The 26089-nt window shown below is 47.8% G+C and overlaps 1 protein-coding gene across 1 annotated transcript in view; it reads left to right on the top strand.

Annotated features, from left to right (window-relative positions):
• LOC139262485 (shootin-1-like) overlaps positions 1-26089 on the top strand; it is a 168149-nt gene that overhangs the window by 92919 nt on the left and 49141 nt on the right. The window contains exons 4-6 of the mRNA XM_070877666.1: positions 17147-17241; positions 17896-18052; positions 19108-19205. Coding sequence (XP_070733767.1) covers positions 17147-17241; positions 17896-18052; positions 19108-19205 — 350 coding nt within the window. The remainder of the gene's footprint in view (positions 1-17146; positions 17242-17895; positions 18053-19107; positions 19206-26089) is intronic.

Consider the following 26089-nt stretch of genomic DNA (forward strand, 5'->3'; position numbering starts at 1 on the left):
ATATTTTTAGCATTTGATTACTTCATTCCATGTTGCTTGTAGTACTGTACCTCTATCTCCACTTTCAATTTGTTGCAGTGATTGGGTCATAGCAGAACAAAATGCTAAATATCTGATGTGTGAAGTGGGAATTCAAGTCTCTTAAAGGGGAATGGTTATTCGTGGAAGGCTGCCTGGAAAACTATTCCCATCATTTATGCAATGAAATAATTTGTAAGACAATGATACAGTTCATGTCAAACACCACCAAGTCTTTTTGTATAAGTGTCCCTGAATCATTTGTGATGCACACCTATTCTGGGCTGTTCCAGTCCGTAAGATATGATAATCTTTCCCCTCCTAACAAGGCAGCTGGATTCAAATTCAATATTCTGTAAAATAATAACATTCTGAAAAATATAGGTAAAAAAAATCATTTTTAAAGTCTGAAATCAGTAAACAACCAACACGGAACTTTTCAGCAGTTGTTGGTGCTGTTGCTGTGGACATTTCTGCATTCTCCTGATCTCTGTCTATCTCTCTATCTCCCCTCTCTCTCACCCATGTTGGTTTTCATGCCTCTGTCTTTCACTGTGTGTCTTCCCCTTCCCCAGTTTCCTTTGATTTTTACCATTTTCATGACTCTCAATCTCTTTCCCTGCTGTTTCCATGTCTATGGGCTAGATTTTACACTTGTGCATATTGCCCCAAAATGGGCGTTATTTCCGGCGTGGGCGGTAAAAATGGGTTTTCAGATTGCCAGCTTCTCGCCCATTCTCAAAGCACCTAGTCTCCATTTTTGAAATTGGACATTACCGCGAGCGATATGAAATGGGCAGTAGCGTTAAATTTCGCTGATCTTCTGCCGTAAAGTGTCGTCGTCCCGAGCAACGGCGTGGCAACGCTCGATTCCCGCAATTCAGAAGGTCAAGGGTCATCATGACATGCGCAGAAGATGAGACACAGAGAGAGGGAGCTGAGAACATAAGAACATAAGAATTAGGAACAGGAGTAGGCCATCTAGCCCCTCAAGCCTGCTCCACCATTCAACAAGATCATGGCTGATCTGGCCGTGGACTCAGCTCCACTTACCCGCCCGCTCCCCATAACCCTTAATTCCCTTATTGGTTAAAAATCTATCTATCTGTGATTTGAATACATTCAATGAGCTAGCCTCAACTGCTTCCTTGGGCAGAGAATTCCACAGATTCACAACCCTCTGGGCGAAGAAATTCCTTCTCAACTCGGTTTTAATTATTCTAAATGTTTCTATAAGATCACCCCTTATTCTTCTGAACTCCAACGAGTCTACTCAATCTATCATCATAAGGTAACCCCCTCATCTCCGGAATCAGCCTAGTGAATCGTCTCTACCCACTCCAAAGCTAGTATATCCTTCCTTAAGTAAGGTGACCAAAACTGCACGCAGTACTCCAGCTGCGGCCTCACCAATACCCTGTACAGTTGCAGAAGGACCTCCCTGCTTTTGTACTCCATCCCTCTCGCAATGAAGGCCAACATTCCATTCGCCTTCCTGATTACCTGCTGCACCTGTAAACTAACTTTTTGGGATTCATGCACAAGGATTTACAGGGACCTCATAAGGGTCTGGAACAAAGTCTCCACCAAGCGCAGCTCTCCGCCGGCTGGAGTGACGGCTGTCCTGCAGGAGCCGCTGCTCGGGAATCCGTACCTCCACGACCGAGGTTTTATGTGGCGGTCGGAAGAGAGGGCTGTGGCTGGTGAGGTGACCAGGGTCAGGGACCTGCTCGATGGCGGAGGAGCGGGCTGGATGGTGCCAGACACGCTGGCGCGGCGCCTAAATTCAGCCAACGTCCGCCACGCGGCCGATGCCATCGAGTCGCTAAAAACAGCTCTGGGCCCTGACTCCATTAGGTGCATCGAGGAGGCTCAAGCACGTGGGGAGATCCCGTCCGAACTGACCCCCGTCCGGACGGAATTCCTCATCGGTGCCAAACGCCAGAACCTCCCTCGGGAGCCGGCACCTCACAACTTGAGCCGCCTCGGTGAAATCCCCTCCGTGCCTTTCAGTTCCGCGCGGAGGGGTTTCCTGTACGGGCTGCTCCTGCACACCCTCAACTTTGCCATCCTCGCCGGCCGTCCGGACACGCCATGGCGTACCATCTTGCCGTCCGGAGGAGGCGGGGGTCCCCGATGGAGGGCACTCTACGCAGGGGTCCTCCCACTATTCATCGGGGACTTGGCCTGGAGGGTGGTGCACGGAGCAGTGCCGTGCAACAAATTTTTAAGCCGGTTCACGGACTCCCAGGCCGCCTGCAATTTCTGCGGTCTGGAGGAGTCCGTGTTCCATGTTTTTATGGAGTGCACAAGGTTGCAGCCCCTGTTCCACTATTTGAAGGGGCTGCTCCTGAAATTCTGGCTGCACTTCAGTCCCACTCTCCTGATCTTTGGGCACCCTGTGCGGAGGGGAGCGGGTAGGTCCGAAGGCCTCCTCGTAGGACTGCTCCTGGGCACGGCCAAGGGTGCCATCAGCCGGTCCAGGCAGCGGGCGGTCGAGGGGGTCGTTCAACCTGACTGCCTGCCTCTCTTCCGCTCTTACATCCGGTCCAGGGTGTCCTTGGAGATGGAGCACGCGGTGTCCACCGGTACGCTCGCGGCCTTCCGCGAGAGGTGGGCACCGGAGGGACTGGAGTGCATCATCACGCCCGGCAACCAAATTTTAATTTGATTTTACGTTTTAAAGTTTAATTTGTTTTAATTGCCGGTGTTTTTAGTGTCCCCCTCTCCTTTTATAGGGGGCACTGGAAAAATTTGATTTTAGCGCCCCAAAAAAAAACCAAAAACCAAAAAAAAAGGGGCTTGAAAATGTCTGCTGTGTCACCCAGGTCGGGTGGCACAGTTTAATATTATTTATGTTTTGCAGGTAGACTCCTAAAAGAGTTTCATGCACAAGGATTTACAGGGACCTCATCAGGGTCTGGAACAAAGTCTCCACCAAGCGCAGCTCTCCGCCGGCTGGAGTGACGGCTGTCCTGCAGGAGCCGCTGCTCGGGAATCCGTACCTCCACGACCGAGGTTTTATGTGGCGGTCGGAAGAGAGGGCTGTGGCTGGTGAGGTGACCAGGGTCAGGGACCTGCTCGATGGCGGAGGAGCGGGCTGGATGGTGCCAGACACGCTGGCGCGGCGCCTAAATTCAGCCAACGTCCGCCACGCGGCCGATGCCATCGAGTCGCTAAAAACAGCTCTGGGCCCTGACTCCATTAGGTGCATCGAGGAGGCTCAAGCACGTGGGGAGATCCCGTCCGAACTGACCCCCGTCCGGACGGAATTCCTCATCGGTGCCAAACGCCAGAACCTCCCTCGGGAGCCAGCACCTCACAACTTGAGCCGCCTCGGTGAAATCCCCTCCGTGCCTTTCAGTTCCGCGCGGAGGGGTTTCTTGTACGGGCTGCTCCTGCACATTCTCAACTTTGCCATCCTCGCCTGCCGTCCGGACACGCCATGGCGTACCATCTTGCCGTCCGGAGGAGGCGGGGGTCCCCGATGGAGGGCACTCTACACAGGGGTCCTCCCACTATTCATCGGGGACTTGGCCTGGAGGGTGGTGCACGGAGCAGTGCCGTGCAACAAATATTTAAGCCGGTTCACGGACTCCCAGGCCGCCTGCAATTTCTGCGGTCTGGAGGAGTCCGTGTTCCATGTTTTTATTGAGTGCACGAGGTTGCAGCCCCTGTTCCATTATTTGAAGGGGCTGCTCCTGAAATTCTGGCTGCACTTCAGTCCCACTCTCCTGATCTTTGGGCACCCTGTGCGGAGGGGAGCGGGTAGGTCCGAGGGCCTCCTCGTAGGACTGCTCCTGGGCACGGCCAAGGGTGCCATCAGCCGGTCCAGGCAGCGGGCGGTCAAGGGGGTCGTTCAACCTGACTGCCTGCCTCTCTTCCGCTCTTACATCCGGTCCAGGGTGTCCTTGGAAATGGAGCACGCGGTGTCCACCGGTACGCTCGCGGCCTTCTGCGAGAGGTGGGCACCGGAGGGACTGGAGTGCATCATGCCCTGCAACCAAATTTTAATTTGATTCTACGTTTTAAAGTTTAATTTCTTTTAATTGCCGGTGTTTTTAGTGTCCCCTTCCCTTTTATATGGGGCACTGGGGAAAAAAGGTGATTTTAGTGCCCAAACAAAAAACCAAAAAAAAAAAGAAAAACACAAAAAAAAAGAAAAAAAAGGGCCTTGTAAATGTCTGGTGTGTCATCCAGGTCGGGTGGCACGGTTTAATGTTTTATGTTTTATAGGTAGACTCTAAAAGAGTTTCATGCACAAGGACCCCTAGGTCCCTCTGCACCGCAGCATGTTATAATTTCCCCCCATTCAAATAATATTCCCTTTTACTGTTTTTTTTTCAAGGTGGATGATGTCACATTTCCGACATTGTATTCCATCTGCCAAACTTTAGCCCATTCGCTTAACCTATCTAAATCTCTTTGCAGCCCTTCTGTGTCTTCTACACAACCCACTTTCCCACTAATCTTTGTGTCATCTGCAAATTTTGTTACACTACACTCTGTCCCCTCTTCCAGGTCATCTATGTATATTGTAAACAGTTGTGGTCCCAGCACCGATCCCTGTGGCACACCACTAACCACCGATTTCCAACCCGAAAAGGATCCATTTATCCCGACTCTCTGCTTTCTGTTAGCCAGCCAATTCTCGATCCACGCTAATACATTTCCTCTGACTCCGCGTACCTTTATCTTCTGTAGTAACCTTTTGTGTGGCACCTTATCGAATGCTTTTGGAAATCTAAATACACCACATCCATCGGTACACCTCTATCCACCATGCTCGTTATATCCTCAAAGAATTCCAGTAAATTAGTTAAACATGATTTCCCCTTCATGAATCCATGTTGCGTCTGCTTGATTGCACTATTCCTATCTAGATGTCCTGCTATTTCTTCCTTAATGATAGCTTCAAGCATTTTCCCCACTACAGATGTTAAACTAACCGACCTGTAGTTACCTGCCTTTTGTCTGACCCCTTTTTTAAACAGAGGAATTACATTAGCTGCTCTCCAATCCGATGGTACCTCCCCAGAGTCCAGAGAATTTTGGTAGATTATAACGAATGCATCTGCTATAACTTCCGCCATCTCTTTTAATACCCTGGGATGCATTTCATCAGGACCAGGGGACTTGTCTACCTTGAGTCCCATTAGCCTGTCCAGCACTACCCCACGAGTGATAGTGATTATCTCAAGGTCCTCCCTTCCCACATTCCCGTGACCAGCAATTTTTGGCATGGTTTTTGTGTCTTCCACTGTGAAGACCGAAGCAAAATAATTGTTTAAGGTCTCAGCCATTTCCACATTTCCCATTATTAAATCCCCCTTCTCATCTTCTAAGGGACCAACATTTACTTTAGTCACTCTTTGCCGTTTTATATATCGGTAAAAGCTTTTACTATCTGTTTTTATGTTTTGCACAAGTTTACTTTCGTAATCTATCTTTCCTTTCTTTATTGCTTCCTTAGTCATTCTTTGCTGTCGTTTAAAATTTTCCCAATCTTCTAATTTCCCACTAACCTTGGCCATCTTAAATTGGTTTTTAATTTGATACTCTCCTTTATTTCCTTGGTTATCCATGGCTGGTTATCTCTCAGAACATAGAAACATAGAAAATAGGTGCAGGAGTAGGCCATTCGGCCCTTCTAGCCTGCACCGCCGTTCAATGAGTTCATGGCTGAACATGCAACTTCAGTACCCTATTCCTGCTTTCTCGCCATACCCCTTGATCCCCCTAGAAGTAAGGACTTCATCTAACTCCTTTTTGAATATATTTAGTGAATTGGCCTCAACAACTTTCTGTGGTAGAGAATTCCACAGGTTCACCACTCTCTGGGTGAAGAAGTTTCTCCTCATCTCGGTCCTAAATGGCTTACCCCTTATCCTTAGACTGTGACCCCTGGTTCTGGACTTCCCCAACATTGGGAACATTCTTCCTGCATCTAACCTGTCTGAACCCATCAGAATTGTAAACGTTTCTATGAGGTCCCCTCTCATTCTTCTGAACTCCAGTGAATACAAGCCCAGTTGATCCAGTCTTTCTTGATCGGTCAGTCCGCCATCCCGGGAATCAGTCTGATGAACCTTCGCTGCACTCCCCCAATAGCAAGAATGTCCTTCCTCAAGATAGGAGACCAAAACTGTACACAATACTCCAGGTGTGGCCTCACCAAGGCCCTGTACAACTGTAGCAACACCTCCCTGCCCCTGTACTCAAATCCCTTCGCTATGAAGGCCAACATGCCATTTGCTTTCTTAACCGCCTGCTGTACCTGCATGCCAACCTTCAATGACTGATGTACCATGACACCCAGGTCTCGTTGCACCTCCCCTTTTCCTAATCTGTCACCATTCAGATAATAGTCTGTCTCTCTGTTTTTACCACCAAAGTGGATAACCTCACATTTATCCACATTATACTTCATCTGCCATGCATTTGCCCACTCACCTAACCTATCCAAGTCACTCTGCAGCCTCACAGCATCCTCCTCACAGCTCACACTGCCACCCAACTTAGTGTCATCCGCAAATTTGGAGATACTACATTTAATTCCCTCGTCTAAATCATTAATGTACAGTGTAAACAGCTGGGGACCCACCACAGAACCTTTCAGTACCCCACTAGTCACTGCCTGCCATTCTGAAAAGTACCCGTTTACTCCTACTCTTTGCTTCCTGTCTGACAACCAGTTCTCAATCCATGTCAGCACACTACTCCCAATCCCATGTGCTTTAACTTTGCACATTAATCTCTTGTGTGGGACCTTGTCGAAAGCCTTCTGAAAGTCCAAATATACCACATCAACTGGTTCTCCCTTGTCCACTTTACTGGAAACATCCTCAAAAAATTCCAAAAGATTTGTCAAGCATGATTTCCCTTTCACAAATCCATGCTGACTTGGACCTATCATGTCACCTCTTTCCAAATGCGCTGCTATGACATACTTAATAATTGATTCCATCATTTTACCCACTACTGAGGTCAGGCTGACCGGTCTATAATTCCCTGTTTTCTCTCTCCCTCCTTTTTTAAAAAGTGGGGTTACATTGGCTACCCTCCACTCCATAGGAACTGATCCAGAGTCAATAGAATGTTGGAAAATGACTGCCATTGCATCCGCTATTTCCAAGGCCATCTCCTTAAGTACTCTGGGATGCAGTCCATCAGGCCCTGGGGATTTATCGGCCTTCAATCCCATCAATTTCCCCAACACAATTTCCCTACTAATAAGGATTTCCCTCAGTTCCTCCTCCTTACTAGACCCTCTGACCCCTTTTATATCCGGAAGGTTGTTTGTGTCCTCCTTAGTGAATACCGAACCAAAGTACTTGTTCAATTGGTCTGCCATTTCTTTGTTCCCCGTTATGACTTCCCCTGATTCTGACTGCAGAGGACCTACGTTTGTCTTTACTAACCTTTTTCTCTTTACATATCTATAGAAACTTTTGCAATCCGTCTTAATGTTCCCTGCAAGCTTCTTCTCGTACTCCATTTTCCCTGCCCTAATCAAACCCTTTGTCCTCCTCTGCTGAGTTCTAAATTTTTCCCAGTCCCCGAGTTCGCTGCTATTTCTGGTCAATTTGTATGCCACTTCCTTGGCTTTATTACTATCCCTGATTTCCCTCGATAGCCACGGTTGAGCCACCTTCCCTTTTTTATTTTTACGCCAGACAGGAATGTACAATTGTTGTAGTTCATCCATGCGGTCTCTAAATGTCTGCCATTGCCCATCCACAGTCAACCCCTTAAGTATCATTCGCCAATCTATCCTAGCCAATTCACGCCTCATACCTTCAAAGTTACCCTTCTTTAAGTTCTGGACCATGGTCTCTGAATTAACTGTTTCATTCTCCATCCTAATGCAGAATTCCACCATATTATGGTCACTCTTCCCCAAGGGGCCTCGCACAATGAGATTGCTATTAATCCTCTCTCATTACACAACACCCAGTCTAAGATGGCCTCCCCCCTAGTTGGTTCCTCGACATATTGGTCTAGAAAACCATCCCTTATGCACTCCAGGAAATCCTCCTCCACCGTATTGCTTCCAGTTTGGTTAGCCCAATCTATGTGCATATTAAAGTCACCCATTATAACTGCTGCACCTTTATTGCATGCACCCCTAATTTCCTGTTTGATGCCCTCCCCAACATCACTACTACTGTTTGGAGGTCTGTACACAACTCCCACAAATGTTTTTTGCCCTTTGGTGTTCTGCAGCTCTACCCATATAGATTCCACATCATCCAAGCTAATGTCCTTCCTAACTATTGCATTAATCTCCTCTTTAACCAGCAATGCTACCCCACCTCCTTTTCCTTTTGTTCTATCCTTCCTGAATGTTGAATACCCCTGGATGTTGAGTTCCCAGCCCTGATCATCCTGGAGCCACGTCTCTGTAATCTCAATCACATCATATTTGTTAACATCTATTTGCACAGTTAATTCATCCACCTTATTAGGGATACCCCTTGCATTAAGACACAAAGCCTTCAGGCTTGTTTTTTTAACACCCTTTGTCCTTTTAGAATTTTGCTGTACAGTGGCCCTTTTTGTTCTTTGCCTTGGGTTTCTCTGCCCTCCACTTTTCCTCATCTCCTTTCTGTCTTTTGCTTTTGTCTCCTTTTTGTTTCCCTCTGTCTCCCTGCATTGATTCCCATCCCCCTGCCATATTAGTTTAACTCCTGCCCAACAGCACTAGCAAACACTCCCCCGAGGACATTGGTTCCGGTCCTGCCCAGGTGCAGACCGTCCAGGTTTGTACTGGTCCCCACCTCCCCCAGAACCGGTTCCAATGCCCCAGGAATTTGAATCCCTCCCTGCTGCACCACTGCTCAAGCCACGTATTCATCTGCGCTCTCCTGTGATTCCTACTCTGACTAGCACGTGGCACTGGTAGCAATCCAGAGATTACTACTTTTGAGGTCCTACTTTTTAATTTAGCTCCTAGCTCCTTAAATTCGTTTCGTAGGACCTCATTCCTTTTTTTACCTATGTCGTTGGTACCAATGTGCACCACGACAACTGGCTGTTCTCCCTCCCTTTTTAGAATGTCCTGCACCTGCTCCGTGACATCCTTGACCCTTGCACCAGGGAGGCAACATACCATCCTGGAGTCTCGGTTGCGGCCGCAGAAACGCCTATTTATTCCCTTCACAATTGAATCCCCTATCACTATCGCTCTCCCACTCTTTTTCCTGCCCTCCTGTGCAACAGAGCCAGCCACAGTGCCATGAACTTGGCAGCTGCTGCCCTCCCCTGATGAGTCATCCCCTCAACAGTACTCAAAGCAGTGTATCTGTTTTGCAGGGGGATGACCACAGGGGACCCCTGCACTGCCTTCCTTGCACTACTCTTCCTGCTGGTCTTCCATTCCCTAGCTGGCTGTGGACCCTTCTCCTGCGGTAAGACCAACTCGCTACACGTGCTACTCACGTCATTCTCAGCATCGTGGATGCTCCAGAGTGAATCCACCCTCAGCTCTAATTCCGCAACGCGGTCCATCAGGAACTGGAGGCGGATACACTTCCCGCAGATGTAGTTGTCAGGGACACCGGAAGTGTCCCTGAGTTCCCACATGGTACAGGAGGAGCATATCACATGACCGAGCTCTCCTGCCATGACTTAACCCTTAGATACCCTTAAATTGGTGACAACAATGTTAACGGGTTACTTACTGATATAAAAAGAAAAAGAAAAACTACTCACCAATTACCAGCCAATCACTTACCCCTTTGGCTGTGACGTCACCTTTTGATTCCTTTCTACTTCTTTTCTGCTTTTTCTCCCGGCTGGAGCTGCACAAGCCCGCCTCTCATAGGCCTCACCACGCACCTCGAGCTCCCGCCTCCGATCTGCCGCCGCCTCTCGCAGCCGCTGGGCCTCTTATTGGCCTCACCTCGCACCTCGAGCTCCCGCCTCCGATCTTCTCTTACTGCCCTTCTTTTTCACTGGAATATATTTTTCTTGAGCACTGTGAAAGAGCTCCTTAAAAGTCCTCCACTGTTCCTCAATTGTGCCACCGTTTAGTCTGTGTTCCCAGTCTACTTTAGCCAACTCTGCCCTCATTCCACTGTAGTCCCCTTTGTTTAAGCATAGTATGCTCATTTGAGACACTACTTCCTCACCCTCATTCTGTATTACAAATTCAACCATACTCTGATCACTCATTCCGAGAGGATCTTTTACGAGGAGATCGTTTATTATTCCTGTCTCATTACACAGGACCAGATCTAAGATAGCTTTCTCCCTTGTAGGTTCTGTAACATACTGTTCTAAGAAACAATCCCGTATGCATTCTATGAATTCCTCCTCAAGGCTACCCCGTGCGATTTGATTTGACCAATCGATATGTAGGTTAAAATCCCCCATGATTACTGCCGTTCCTTTTTCACATGCCTCCATTATTCCCTTGATTATTGTCCGCCCCACCGTGAAGTTATTATTTGGGGGCCTATAAACTATGCCCACCAGTAACTTTTTCCCCTTACTATCTCTAATCTCCACCCACAATGATTCAACATTTTGTTCAGTAGAGCCAATATTATCTCTCACAATTGCCCTGATATCATCCTTTATTAACAGAGCTACCCCACCTCCTTTCCCTTCTTGTCTATCTTTCCGAATTGTCAGATACCCCTGTATGTTTAATTCCCAGTCTTGGCCACCCTGCAACCATGTTTCTGTAATGGCCACCAAATCATACCCATTTGTAATGATTTGTGCCGTCAACTCATTTACTTTATTTCGAATGCTGCGTGCGTTTAGGTAGAGTGTTTTAATACTAGTTTTTAAACCATAATTTTTAGTTTTGACCCTTCCTGCAGTCCCTTTATATTCATACATATTGTCTCTTCCTATCCCCTTGTGGTTTACACTTACCCCAGTGCTACTCTGCTCTGTTGCCTCCTGCCTTTTGCATTCTTTCTTGGGGTCCTGTTCATCTGAGCTCTCACCCACTTTAACTAGCTCAGAGCCCTCTCCTGGGTTCCGAATACTCCTCGCATTGAGGCACCGAGCTTTCAGGCTTTCCTTTTTATTACACTTTGTACAGTGGCCCTTTTTGTTTTTTGCCTTGGGTTTCTCTGCCCTCCACTTTTACTCATCTCCTTTCTGTCTTTTGCTTCTGTCTCCATTTTGTTTCCCTCTGTCTCCCTGCATTGGTTCCCATCCCCCTGCCATATTAGTTTAACTCCTCCCCGCCAGCACGAGCAAACACTCCCCCTAGGACATTGGTTCCTGTCCTGTCTAGGTGCAGACCGTCCAGTTTGTACTGGTCCCACCTCCCGCAGAACCGGTTCCAATGTCCCAGGAATTTGAATCCTTCCCTGCTGCACCACTGCTCAAGCCATGTATTCATCTGAGCTATCCTGCGATTCCTACTCTGACTAGCTCGTTGCACTGGTAGCAATCCCGAGATTACTACTTTTGAGGTCCTACTTTTTAATTTAGAGGGACTGAAGGTATGTGTGGCTGTGGTGTGTGCTTGTTTGGCTGTTTTCGGAGGCACCGAGGGAGATTCACCAGCAGCAAAAAGCCTACTCAGCACCAAGAACATAGTTGGCACCGAGTTTTTGTCCAACAAATAAGATATAACATGGAAGGGATGGTGGAGGTCCTGGAGCTGGTAGCCAGGAGGGTGGCAGAGGGCTCCCAGTGGTCCCGGAGCGCGGCACTGCACCCCAAGGTGCCACACCCCAATTGCCAACCACACATGAGAGCCAGGAGCAACATCTTGCTTCTGGCTCAGAGCATGTTCCCACCTCGGGACTGTCCTCTCCTGTATCTGTCCAAGCAGAGGTTCAGCCGTCATCCCACCCCCCTAATGAAGCATCACCTGAGGAGCTCCTTGGCCAGGCGGCTTGGAGTCAGGAGGGGAAGGGGAAGGGGTAGAGGTGGGGAGGAGAAGCGGGAAGGGGAGAAGGTTTTTACAGAAATACTGATGATTTCAGACAACTGTTCGGTTTAAATGTTTTTTATTTAACAAAACTTTGTTGTGCATTGGCTCAGATAGTTGCACCATTACACGCTGGTGATTCCTTAATATCAAAGGGTATAATGACACTTAACTTCAATCAAATTAAACTTTAACTGTCACCAAGGTGATGCCCACCATTGATGTATGAGCTGCACACCCAGCAGTGTGTCAGCCTTGTAAATAACAGCAACATTCTTTCAGGCAAAGCGCTCATTGATGAGCTCCTGACATAAGGCTCTTGCAGCTATCATGCCACCACGGGCCCTTTCATGCTGTCTATAGGAGGGCAGGGGCATGGCTTCAATGTCAGCCTGATTGTGTGCGCTAATGTCAGCGTCCGCCTCCTTGTCCTCCTCTTCCTTTCAGTGGTGAGGTGGACTGTCAGACTCATCAGGCAATTCTTGTCCCCTCCAGATAGCCAAGTTGTGCAACATGGAGCACACCACCACAAATTGAGCTACCTGCTCAGGGTGGTATTGGAGCTCACCTCCTAAGTGATCCAGGCATCTAAAGCGCTGCTTAAGCACTCCAATGTTTTCTCCATGATATTGTGAGTGGCTCTATGGTTCTTGTTGTATCGCCTCTCGGCTTCGGTGTATGTGTCATGCAGGGGGCAAGGCCATATCCTTTGTCACCAAGCATCCAGCATTGACCTTGTGGCTGATTGTTAAACAAGTCAGATACAGTGCTTTCACGCAGGATGTGAGCATCATGGATGCTGCCCGACATTTAGTATTCACTGCCATTATAATCTGCTGGTGGTCAACAACGAGTTGGACATTCAGGGAGTGGAATCCCTTGCAGTTCCTGAAAACCTCTAAATCGAGAAAAGGTGCCCACATCACGATGTGTGTAGTCTATTGCTCCCTGCACCTTGGGGAAGTTTGCAATTCTGGAGAATCCTAGAGCCCTCTCAGCCTGTGCCTCCCTGGTCATAGGGAAGCTGATCAAGTCCCTCCTGCATGCGTACAGGGCTTCAGTAACCTGTCTAATGCAGCAATGTGTGGCATGCTGAGACAGTCCGCAAATGTCGGCAGCTGTGGCCTGAAAAGAACCCGACATGTAGAACAACAGTGTCGCGGTGACTTTGACCTCGACGGATAGTGCAGTACTGATGGTGCTGGCAGGCTGCAGATCTCCCCTTTTGAGCTGGCATACCTCAGTGATAACCTCTTTGTGGAAGCGCAGTCTCCGAAGGCAGGTGGTGTCGGGTAAGTCGAGGTAAGACTGCTTCTCCCTGTACTTGCGGGGGGTGTAACATCTGGTCCTCCTCATCAGTCTGGCACGTCTTACATTGGGCACGTAATGCTGTGGAGCGTACCTTCAGCCATCTCGAGTCTGCTGCAAGTAATTGGTCATCAAGAGAGGGTGAGGGTAAAGAGGAGATTAATGCAATAGTTAGGAAAGACATTAGCTTGGATGATGTGGAATCTATATGGGTAGAGCTGCAGAACACCAAAGTGCAAAAACCGTTAGTGGGAGTTGTGTACAGACCTCCAAACAGTAGTAGTGATGTTGGGGAGGGCATCAAACAGGAAATTAGGGGTGCATGCAATAAAGGTGCTGCAGTTATAATGGGTGACTTTAATATGCACATAGATTGGGCTAGCCAAACTGGAAGCAATACGGTGGAGGAGGATTTCCTGGAGTGCATAAGGGATGGTTTTCTAGACCAATATGTCGAGGAACCAACTAGGGGGAGGCCATCTTAGACTGGGTGTTGTGTAATGAGAGAGGATTAATTAGCAATCTCGTTGTGCGAGGCCCCTTGGGGAAGATTAACCATAATATGGTGGAATTCTGCATTAGGATAGAGAATGAAACAGTTAATTCAGAGACCATGGTCCAGAACTTAAAGAAGGGTAACTTTGAAGGTATGAGGTGTGAATTGGCTAGGATAGATTGGCGAATGATACTTAAGGGGTTGACTGTGGATGGGCAGTGGCAGACATTTAGAGACCGCATGGATGAACTACAACAATTGTACATTCCTGTCTGGCGTAAAAATAAAAAAGGGAAGGTGGCTCAACCGTGGCTATCAAGGGAAATCAGGGATAGTATTAAAGCCAAGGAAGTGGCATACAAATTGGCCAGAAATAGCAGCGAACCCGGGGACTGGGAGAAATTTAGAACTCAGCAGAGGAGGACAAAGGGTTTGATTAGGGCAGGGAAAATGGAGTACGAGAAGAAGCTTGCAGGGAACATTAAGGCGGATTGCAAAAGTTTCTATAGATATGTAAAGAGAAAAAGGTTAGTAAAGACAAACGTAGGTCCCCTGCAGTCAGAATCAGGGGAAGTCATAACGGGGAAAAAGAAATGACTTTGGTTCGGTATTCACTAAGGAGGACACAAACAACCTTCCGGATATAAAAGGGGTCAGAGGGTCTAGTAAGGAGGAGGAACTGAGGGAAATCCTTATTAGTAGGGAAATTGTGTTGTGGAAATTGATGGGATTGAAGGCCGATAAATCCCCAGGGCCTGATGGACTGCATCCCAGAGTACTTAAGGAGGTGGCTTTGGAAATAGCGGATGCATTGACAGTCATTTTCCAACATTCCATTGACTCTGGATCAGTTCCTATAGAGTGGAGGGTAGCCAATGTAACCCCACTTTTTAAAAAAGGAGGGAGAGAGAAAACAGGGAATTATAGACCGGTCAGCCTGAACTCAGTAGTGGGTAAAATGATGGAATCAATTAGTAAGGATGTCATAGCAGCGCATTTGGAAAAAGGTGACATGATAGGTCCAAGTCAGCATGGATTTGTGAAAGGGAAATCATGCTTGACAAATATTTTGGAATTTTTTGAGGATGTTTCCAGTAAAGTGGACAAGGGAGAACCAGTTGATGTGGTATATTTGGACTTTCAGAAGGCTTTCGACAAGGTCCCACACAAGAGATTAATGTGCAAAGTTAAAGCACATGGGATTGGGGGTAGAGTGCTGACGTGGATTGAGAACTGGTTGTCAGACAGAAAGCAAAGAGTAGGAGTAAATGGGTACTTTTCAGAATGGCAGGCAGTGACTAATGGGGTACCGCAAGGTTCTGTGCTGGGGCCCCAGCTGTTTACATTGTACATTAATGATTTAGACGAGGGGATTAAATGTAGTATCTCCAAATTTGCAGATGACACTAAGTTGGGTGGCAGTGTGAGCTGTGAGGAGGATGCTGTGAGGCTGCAGAGTGACTTGGATAGGTTAGGTGAGTGGGCAAATGCATGGCAGATGAAGTATAATGTGGATAAATGTGAGGTTATCCACTTTGGTGGTAAAAACAGAGAAACAGACTATTATCTGAATGGTGACAGATTAGGAAAAGGGGAGGTGCAACGAGACCTGGGTGTCATGGTACATCAGTCATTGAAGGTTGGCATGCAGGTACAGCAGGCGGTTAAGAAAGCAAATGGCATGTTGGCCTTCATAGTGAGGAGATTTGAGTACAGGGGCAGGGATGTGTTGCTACAGTTGTACAGGGCCTTGGTGAGGCCACACCTGGAGTATTGTGTACAGTTTTGGTCTCCTATCTTGAGGAAGGACATTCTTGCTATTGAGGGAGTGCAGCGAAGATTCACCAGACTGATTCCCGGGATGGTGGGACTGACCTATCAAGAAAGACTGGATCAACTGGGCTTGTATTCACTGGAGTTCAGAAGAATGAGAGGGGACCTTATAGAAACGTTTAAAATTCTGACGGGTTTAGACAGGTTAAATGCAGGAAGAATGTTCCCAATGTTGGGGAAGTCCAGAACTAGGGGTCACAGTCTAAGGATAAGGGATAAGCCATTTAGGACCGAGATGAGGAGAGACTTCTTCACCCAGAGAGTGGTGAACCTGTGGAATTCTCTACCATAGAAAGTAGTTGAGGCCAATTCACTAAATATATTCAAAAGGGAGTTAGATGAAGTCCTTACTAATAGTGGGATCAAGGGGTATGGCGAGAAAGCAGGAAGGGGGTACTGAAGTTGCATGTTCAGCCATGAACTCATTGAATGGCGGTTCAGGCTAGAAGGGCTGAATGGCCTACTCCTGCACCTATTTTCTATGTTTCTATGTTTCTGTGAGAAACATAGAAATAGCTCTGTTTTCCACCGATTATTCACAAACAATGAATGTCCCGACGAAGACACCTATAATATTCCAATTGGTCACAGTATGGTCAAGATGTTTGTACAGATGTTCACATCAACTCCAATGACCTCCAGAGTACATCCGAACTTCCCCGAAGTTGAAGCACTGCAGCCTTTTAAAGGATACGACATGTGATGTAGAACATGGCGTCCATAACGCTGTGATTAGTTCCGCTTAGTTCCACTTTTTCTGGGCGTTTTTTTGGCCGGCGATATTGTGGGCGATATGTGTGTGAGGTGGTGAAAGTGACGCTGGGCGATCTCATGGCTGCTAATTTCGGTAAATATGCTCTTTATGACAAAAAAAAGTGGCTGGGCGGTATTATTGATTTTCGGCATTAATTCCGTGCGGAAATTAACGCCGGGCAATATTATGGGCGTTGATTTTGCCCATTCTGATGATTCCGCTCAAAATAAGTGGCCGGGTGGTATTATTTTTTCCCAGCGTTACGCACATGGGGAAAGTAACCCTCAGCGATAAGTTCCCAAAAAAGCCCGTCAGTTTCCATTTTGTGGCTAGATGGGCAATATATGGGTGTTATACGTTATTTTAGCGGTAAAATGGACGTTAAGTTGGCGTTAAGCATGCAAAAAACGTGGAAAATCTAGCCCATAAACTTGCTTTCACTCTTTTTTGGTTTTCTCATTCCCTCTTTCTTATCTTCCTCTGATTTCTATCTCATCCTGTTTATATCACTAACCAAATTGGAAAATGATAAGTTACAGGAATGAATAAATTCTCCCTTCAGCCTCAATAATTGTTTGAATTTTTTGTCACACCATGTGAGAGCTTCCCATTCCAGGGCGTTTACCACCGCACGGATAATAGAAAGTGACGGGGTCACACAGCTTCATCAAGCACATCAGTGCATTTCAGAGGCATAACTGATGAAGTAGGGCTGTTGCCAATCACTGTTACTGATGGGCAAGGACAGCATAAAATGGACTCCTTTCAGGTTTCACTGCAAGAGGAGATGGAGCGTGTGTATGATTTTGATGAGTTGACCTCTCTGTTCTTACAGTTTCACAGATGGTTATAGAAGAGGTTAACGCTCTGCACACACAGCTGGAGATTGAGAAATCTTGTCGGGAGAATGCGGAAGTCTTAGCCACAAAGGTAACAAAGCCTATTATAATGATCAGCGTTTATGTGGGGTGTGATGGCCTGATAGCACAGCGCAGAGAATATTCACACAGCTCTAATATGATCAAGGGCTAACTGGCACTCACATCTACCAGGCACATTGGGATGAGTGGGACAGTTCTTCTCATAACCAGGAAACAAGAACTGTGTCACACATTTTAAATTGACTTTAATGCACATCATTGAAATGGTCTGTGACTACTCTCCCCAACATCAGCATTTTACAGCCAGGGTAAGTGGAGTGAATGATATGCACTTACTCTAACATTAGCCCTTTGCTCTTTGACAAGGAAGATGGAGCAGTTGATAAAGCAGTTAACCACACTGATTTAGACTTCACCAGAATGTCCCCGAAATTGCCCCAAAAGGTTTGGATAATCTCCATGGCTGGGCATGGATAAAAACTGCTCTCAGACACTGCGTTAAATACTTATCAATCTCACATTCAGAGACTTGAGGGACGGGGAATATAGGAGACAGTCTTTAGCATGTGGTTGAAGTGCATGAATAGTGTAATGCAAGGTGAATTATTGCTTCTCCTACTGTTCCAGGCCTCAGTGTGCTTTGTTTTGTCACAAAGAGCTTTCATACAAAGATTGGTTGAATCTTCGTTACTTCTTGTTACAGCTTAGTCATGAAAACAAGAAGCTGAAGTACCTGAGCCTAACATCACGGGTATGTCTTGATGACCTGCTCCCCAGCATTTCAGATTGTAGTGCTGCTGAAGAGGAGCCACAGGACACCAGCCCTGACCCCTACATTCAGTATCAGCAGCAGGCCAAAGGTGAATAGCGATGTCTGTACCTCGGAGGGAATCTGTGGTAGAAATATTTCATAGCTTACAGCAGTGAGCTCTGATCCACAACCTGCATGGCATGGTGTGGCTCTAGTGTCCATGTGCTTCGATGTCAGGATCCCCATCATTAGACCATTGCAATGCAATAGCCATCATGTGGTGTGTTGCAAAGCAAGGACAAAGATACACTTAACTGGACCACAATAGGAAACATTCAACCTAGCAGAGTAAGAAGTGACACCATTAGTTAAAGTATGTTGTAATCGGGTGTCAATTATCTCATAATAGGACACAGCAAGGATTATCAGGTTCCATCTTCTCGTAATCTTATAGCAGACACATCACATAATGAGGTGTTGTAGTGTTATAAATGAAAGCCTTATAATGAGGGTGAGGTGTGTAACAGAGATAGTGTTACAACTGAGAGCCTTATAATGTCTTATACAACCAACTTCATTATAAGGCTCACAGCACCCTCTGTTACACAGCACAAATGGAAAGGCGCACCAAAGATCGAATAGTGGGGTTGTTCCAGGACCTTCTAATAGATTTGTCGGGGTCCAGGGAGCACCCCAAAGATCCTTGGTGCCTGTAGTTGAGTTTTTTCCTGCCCCGGCATGATCTTTTGGGCCTCGGGTCCTTCTGGCTGCTGAATAAATATGGTGTCCAAAAGGGTCCTGTGACGAACTTGTGATGGATGTGTGACGTTTGGTTCAAGGGGAAGTTTACCCGTGTAATGTATGTACCTGTGAGTATGCTCACATATTGGTAGAGCTGTTGAGTTGTGAGTGGCTTAGCCAGTCACATGATGTTCATAAGACGCAATAAAACCCCAGCCAGTTAGGTTCAGGGGATCCACGATGAGGCAGGTGGTTGTGAGCCTGGTGGATGAACTGGTAATGTGTCGTGTGATTGTTAAACCATTGCTAATAACTCAACTAGTTCTTAATAGCAATGTGTTGTTATGAATTCTTAAGCAAAGAACCCAAGAAGCAAATACATTACAGCCTATTTCTACATTCTTGATTCCTTTGTGCCCACAGATCTGCAGGAGACAGTAACACAGCTATTGGAGGAAAAGAAACAGCTTGCCAGTCAAGTACAGGAACTACAGAGCCACATTGAGGAACTAACCACCAGAGTAAGTGTCTGTTCTGTTGCCTTGACAGAGCAAGTGAAAGGGCCATTAGTGCCCTGAAATTCGACAACCATGAAAATCACGTTGCAGTTTCTGACCATTGCAGAATTAGTCTCAGCAGACTTCGCAGAAGGTAATCACACTCAGGCTTTTGCAAAACCAGCTGATGAAAGAGCTGAGCTTAGCAGGGTTGGATAATTGAATGAATCAGCGTGCTGAATCTTTGTCTATGGATGTGGTATCCATTCCCTCCTCGGATGTCTGCTCCCTTCCAGATGGAACTAATCTTGTCTTCAGGTCTCAGAATCTTAACTCTTCCATGCAAATGATGCTCTTAAACAACTGCCTACATCCGACTGGACTTCTGAAACTCTAAAGTGTCACTATTAGCACCTTCTCATCTTAGAAATCGTGCTTAGAAATTGTGCTTCACAAGTTATTATTCCTTTCTCTAATCTTTCAAACTCTTCTCTAGATTTATCCAAACTTCTCTGAAGTCATGTAACTCCTCTCTCGGTCCATCTGAAGTCTACAGAATCAAAACCAAGCAGGTGGCCGGGGGGACGGGGGGGGGGGAGCGGTTAAAATGGAGGGATGGGCTTACCCACTCCATTCCTGCCCCAATCTGGCAGCAAGGACATCCACCCGAAGCTGCCGGGGGCCTTTTTAAATATGCAGATTGGGCTCCGTTAATGTCAATAGGGCCCAACTGCTATTTTTATCTGAGGCCCGAGCGGGGAACAGTGGTGGCGTCCCCACCAGTCAACAGTCTATCGACTCTGGAGCAGTTCCTATGGACTGGAGGGTAGCTAATGTAACACCACTTTTTAAAAAGGGAGGGAGAGAGAAAGCGGGTAATTATAGACCGGTTAGCCTGACATCAGTAGTGGGGAAAATGTTGGAATCAATTATTAAGGATGAAATAGCAGCGCATTTGGAAAGCAGTGACAGGATCCGTCCAAGTCAGCATGGATTTATGAAAGGGAAATCATGCTTGACAAACCTTCTGGAATTTTTTGAGGATGTAACTAGTAGAGTGGACAAGGGTGAACCAGTGGATGTGGTGTATTTGGACTTTCAAAAGGCTTTTGACAAGGTCCCACACAAGAGATTGGTGTGCAAAATCCAAGCACATGGTATTGGGGGTAATGTACTGATGTGGATAGAGAACTGGTGGGCAGACAGGAAGCAGAGAGTCGGGATAAACGGGTCCTTTTCAGAATGGCAGGCAGTGACTAGTGGCGTGCCGCAGGGCTCAGTGCTGGGACCCCAGCTCTTTACAATATACATCAATGATTTGGATGAAGGAATTGAGTGTAATATCTCCAAGTTTGCAGATGACACTAAACTGGGTGGCGGTGTGAGCTGTGAGGGGGACGCTAGGAGGCTGCAGGGTGACTTGGACAGGTTGATGAGTGGGCAAATGCATGGCAGATGCAGTATAATGTGGATAAATGTGAGGTTATCCAATTTGAGGGCAAAAACGCGAAGACAGAATATTATCTGAATAGCGACAGATTAGGAAAAGGGGAGGTGCAACGAGACCTGGGTGTCATGGTACATCAGTCATTGAAAGTTGGCATACAGGTACAGCAGGCGGTGAAGAAGGAAAATGGTATGTTGGCCTTCATAGCTAGGGGATTTGAGTATAGGAGCAGGGAGTTCTTACTGCAGTTGCACAGGGCCTTGGTGAGGCCTCACCTGGAATATTGTGTTCAGTTTTGGTCTCCTAATCTGAGGAAGGACATTCTTGCTATTGAGGGAGTGCAGCGAAGGTTCACCAGACTGATTCCCAGGATGGCAGGACTGACATATGAGTAGAAACTGGATCAACTGGGCCTTTATACAGCAGTAAAATAGCAGTTGGGCCCTTTTGACATCATCGGAGCCCAATCTGTAAATTTAAAAAGGCCCCCGGCAGCTTCGGGTGGGTGTTCTTGCTGCCAGATTGGGGCAAAAATGGAGTGAGTAAGCCCACCCCTCCATTTTAACCGCTCCCCCCACGACCCCCCGGCCACCTGCTTCGTTTTGATTCTGTAGACTTCAGATGGACAGAGAGAGGAGTTTCATGACTTCAGAGAGGTTTGAATAAATCTAGAGGAGAGTTTGAAAGATTAGAGAAAGGAATAATAACTTGTAAAGCACGATTTCTTAGGGGCCGGCTTATATACAGTGCTCCCAAGGGATGTTGCGATCCCTCGGGACTTCAGGGGATGCGCTCCCTGGTGGCGGAAAATGGGAGTGCATGCTTTACAGATACACAACAAACCTCCCCCCCAAAGTCAAAGTGAAAACTATTTACAAGGTGAGGCGGTCGGGAGCCTTTCTTTCCCTGGTGGACCGCCTCGGTACAAATGTCTGTCCTGGTGTGTTGGCTGTGCCCTCGCTGGGCTGGCGTGTTATTGGCCCTGCAGGCTAGGTGAGCCTGGCCTTGCTGGGCTGTTGTGCGTGATGGGTTTGATTTCCTGGTCCGGCGTGGTGTCGTTGATCCTTTGGGTGTGTGTTGTGGGCTCGAAAAAGATGGTGTCTGCTGTGGGTTGTTCAGGGCAGTTTGTGAACCGCATCCTCGTTTGGTCCAGGTGCTTTCTGCAAATTTGTCCATTGTCTAGTTTGATTACAAATACCCTACTCCCTTCTTTAGCTATCACCGTGCCCGCGATCCACTTGGGACCATGTCCATGGTTTAGCACATATACAGGGTCATTTGAGATCAATTTCCCGTGACACAGTGGCGCGAACATCGTTTACATTTTGTTGCTGCCGCCTGCTCTCTACCTGATCATGCAGATTGGGGTGAACCAGCGAGAGTCTGGTTTTAAGTGCCCTTTTCATGAGTAGCTCAGCCGGGGGCACCCCTGTGTGTGAGTGGGGTCTCGTGCGGTAGCTGAGCAGTACTCGGAACAGGCGAGTTTGTAGTGAGCCTTCTGTGACTCGTTTAAGGCTCTGTTTGATTGTTTGTACTGCCCGCTTTGCCTGCCCAATGGAGGCTGGTTTAAACTGGGCCAAGGTGACCTGTTTGATCCCATTGCGGGTCATGAATTCTTTAAATTCGGCACTGGTGAAACATGGCCCGTTGTCACTGACCAGTATGTCAGGCAGGCCGTGGGTGGCAAACATGGCCCTCAGGCTTTCAATGGTGGCGGTGGCGGTGCTTCCCGACATTATTTCACATTCAATCCATTTTGAAAAAGCATCCACCACCACCAGGAACATTTTACCGAGAAACGGGCCCGCATAGTCGACATGGATCCTCGACCACGGCCTGGATGGCCAGGATCACAACTTAGTGGTGCCTCTCTGGGCGCGTTGCTCAACTGAGCACACATGCGGCATTGCCGTACACAGGACTCTAAGTCAGAGTCAATACCGGGCCACCACACGTGGGATCTGGCTATCGCTTTTATCATTACTATACCCGGGTGTGTGCTGTGGAGATCCGAGATGAACGTCTCCCTGCCCTTTTTGGGTAGCATTACACGGTTACCCCACAACAGGCAGTCTGCCTGAATGGACAGCTCGTCCTTTCGCCGCTGGAATGGTTTGATTAGCTTTTGCATTTCAATGGGGATGCTGGCCCAGCTCCCATGCAGTACACAGTTTTTTACTCGGGACAGCAGAGAATCTTGGCTGGTCCAAGTCCTAATCTGGCGGGCCGTGACAGGTTATTTATCATTTTCAAACGCTTCCATGACCATCAACAAGTCTGCGGGCTGCGCCACCATCAACAAGTTTGCAGGCTGCGCCATTTCCACCCCCGTGGTGGGCAATGGTAGCTGACTGAGAGCATCCGCACAGTTCTCGGTGCCTCTCCTGTGGCGGATGGTGTAGTTATACGCTGATAGCGCAAGTGCCCACCTTTGTATGCGGGCTGAGGCATTAGTATTTATCCCCTTGTTTTCAGCGAACAGGGATATGAGGGGCTTGTGATCGATTTCCAGCTCAAATTTGAGGCCAAGCAGGTACTGTTGAATTTTCTTTACCCCGAACACACACGCTAATGCCTCTTTCTCAATCATGCTGTAGGCCCTCTCGGCCTTAGACAAGCTCCTGGAGGCATAGGCGACAGGTTGCAACTTCCCCGCAACGTTAGCTTGTTGTAATACACACCCGACTCCGTACGACGACGCATCACATGCTAGCACAAGTCTTTTACATGGGTACAATACAAGCAGCTTGTTGGAGCATAAAATGTTTCTGGCTTTCTCAAAAGCAATTACTTGTTTTTTTCCCCATACCCAGTTCTCACCTTTACGCAATAACACATGTAGGGGCTCTAAGAGGGTGCTTGACCCAGGTAGGAAGTTACCAAAATAGTTGCGGAGTCCCAGGAACGACTGCAGCTCTGTGACATTCTGTGGCCTGGGCGCATTCCTGATAGCCTCTGTCTAGGCGTCTGTGGGCTGAATGCCGTCCGCCGCAATCTTTCTCCCCAAAAACTCCACTTCTGTTGCCATGAAGACGCATTCCGACCTCTTCAGCCGCAGCCCTACGCGATCCAGTCGCTGGAGGGCCTCCTCCAGGTTTTGTAGGTGCTCGACGGTGTCCCGACCAGTGACCAATATGTCGTCCTGAAAAACCACCGTGCGTGGTACCGACTTGAGTAGGCTCTCCATGTTTCTCTGGAAGATCGCTGTAGCCGACCGAATTCCAAACGGGCATCTGTTGTAGATGAACAGTCCCTTGTGCGTGTTGATGCAGGTGAGACCCTTCGAAAATTCCTCCAGCTCCTGCGTTATGCAGGCCGAAGTCAGGTTGAGCTTGATGAACGTCTTGCCTTCTGCCAGCGTCGTAAATAGGTCGTCTGCCTTAGGTAGCGGGTATTGGTCCTGTAGCGAGAAACGATTAATAGTTACTTTATAATCGCCGCAAATCCTGACTGTGCCATCACTTTTGAGTACTGGAACAATCGGGCTGGCCCACTCACTGAATTCCACTGGGGAGATGATGCCCTCGCGTTGCAGCCTGTCCAGCTCGATTTCCACTCTCTCCCTCATCATGTGAGGTACCGCTCGCGCCTTGTGGTAAATGGGTCGTGCCTCTGGGACCAAGTGGGTCCACACCTTCGCCCCGGAAAAGTTTCCAATGCCTGGCTCAAAAAGGGAAGGAAATTTGTTAAGAACCTGGGTACATGAGGCCTCATCGACCTGTGATAGCGCTCGGATGTCATCCCAGTTCCAGCGGATTTTGCCCAGCCAGCTCCTTCCAAGCAGTGTGGGGCCATTGCCCAGGACAATCCAAAGTGGCAGTTCATGCACCGTGCCCCCGTAGGTGACCTTGACCATGGCGCTGCCCAGGACAGTGATGAGCTCTTTGGTGTACGTTCTCAGTTTTGTGTGGATGGGCCTCAGGGCTGGTCTGACTGCTTTGTTGCACCACAGTCTCTCAAACATCTTTTTACTCATGATGGATTGGCTAGCGCCAGTGTCCAGTTCCATGGCTACAGGTAAGGCATTCAATTTTACATTTAGCATTATAGGTGGACATTTTGTCGAAAATGTGTGCACCCCATGTACTTCAGCATCTGCCTCCTCTCTCTGAGGCTCGAAATTGCTTTGATCCACCATGGACCGATCTTCCTTTGCCATGTGGTGGTTAGCAGGTTTTGCAGAGCTTGCAGCTCATCTGCAAGCTCATTGGAGGTGCCCCATTGTTCCACAGCTCTTGCAAACAGACCCTTTGAAGCGGCAAAAATAGGCTGAATGGAAGCCTCCACAATGCCAACAAGGTGTGAATTACCTTGCATTCATCCTTTGTTGCAGACTTTGAGTCATCTGGGTCACCTGAGGCCTGCTGGCAGCTGCAGACTCGTGGTTTCTGCCCTGTACATTTCTGCTCGCAAACACAGTTCCAGTTAATTTATGAACATTGCGTGCACTTGTGTGCTGAGAGATTTGTTTGGTGTTATCACTGGTAGACATAAATGCCTGTGCTATCGCAATGGCCTTACTGAGGGTCGGTGTCTCTACAGTCTAAAGTTTTCGTAGGATGGTCTCGTGGCCAATGCCCAGTACAAAAAAGTCTCTGAGCATCTGCTCCAGGTAGCGATCAAACTCACATTGTCCTGCAAGTCGCCTTAGCTTGGCAACGTAGCTCGCCACTTCCTGACCTTCAGATCACTGGCACGTGTAGAACCGATACCTCGCCATCAGCACACTCTCCCTAGGGTTAAGATGCTCCCGAACCAGTGTACACAGCTCCTCATACGACTTATCTGTGGGTTTCACTGGAGCTAGAAGATTCTTCATGAGGCTGTAGGTCGGTGCCCCGCAGACCGTGAGGAGGACCGCTCTCCTGTTTTCAGTGCTTCCTTCTCCGTCCAGCTCATTGGTTACAAAGTACTGGTCTAGCCGTTCGACATAGGCTTCCCAGTCCTCACCCTCCGAGAACTTCTCCAGGATGCCCACAGTTTGCTGCATCTTTGCGTTGGATTCGTATACTCGTCGCCAGTTGTTGTGTTCCTAACACAGATGAGCCTGCACACAGGGAGGTTAAAGTAACAGTGACCTCAGTCTTTATTAAGACACTCCAGAGTGAGGAACAGGCCTAAGGGGCGGCTTATATACAGTGCTCCCAAGGGATGCTGGGATCCCTTGGGACTTCAGGGGTTGAGCTCCCTGGTGGCAGAACATGGGAGTGTATGCTTTACAGAAACATATAAGATTCTGACGGGACGGGACAAGTTAGATGCGGGTAGAATGTTCCCGATGTTGGGAAAGTCCAGAACCAAGGGACACAGTCTTAGGATAAGAGGTAGGCCATTTAGGACTCAGATGAGGAGAAACATTTTCACTCAGAGAGTGGTTAACCTGTGGAATTCTCTGCCGCAGAGAGTTGTTGATGCCAGTTCATTGGTTATATTCAAGAGGGAGTTAGATATGGCCCGTACG

Source organism: Pristiophorus japonicus, chromosome 4 (genome assembly GCF_044704955.1).
Source record: "Pristiophorus japonicus isolate sPriJap1 chromosome 4, sPriJap1.hap1, whole genome shotgun sequence".
In the NCBI taxonomy this organism is placed as follows: domain Eukaryota; kingdom Metazoa; phylum Chordata; class Chondrichthyes; family Pristiophoridae; genus Pristiophorus; species Pristiophorus japonicus.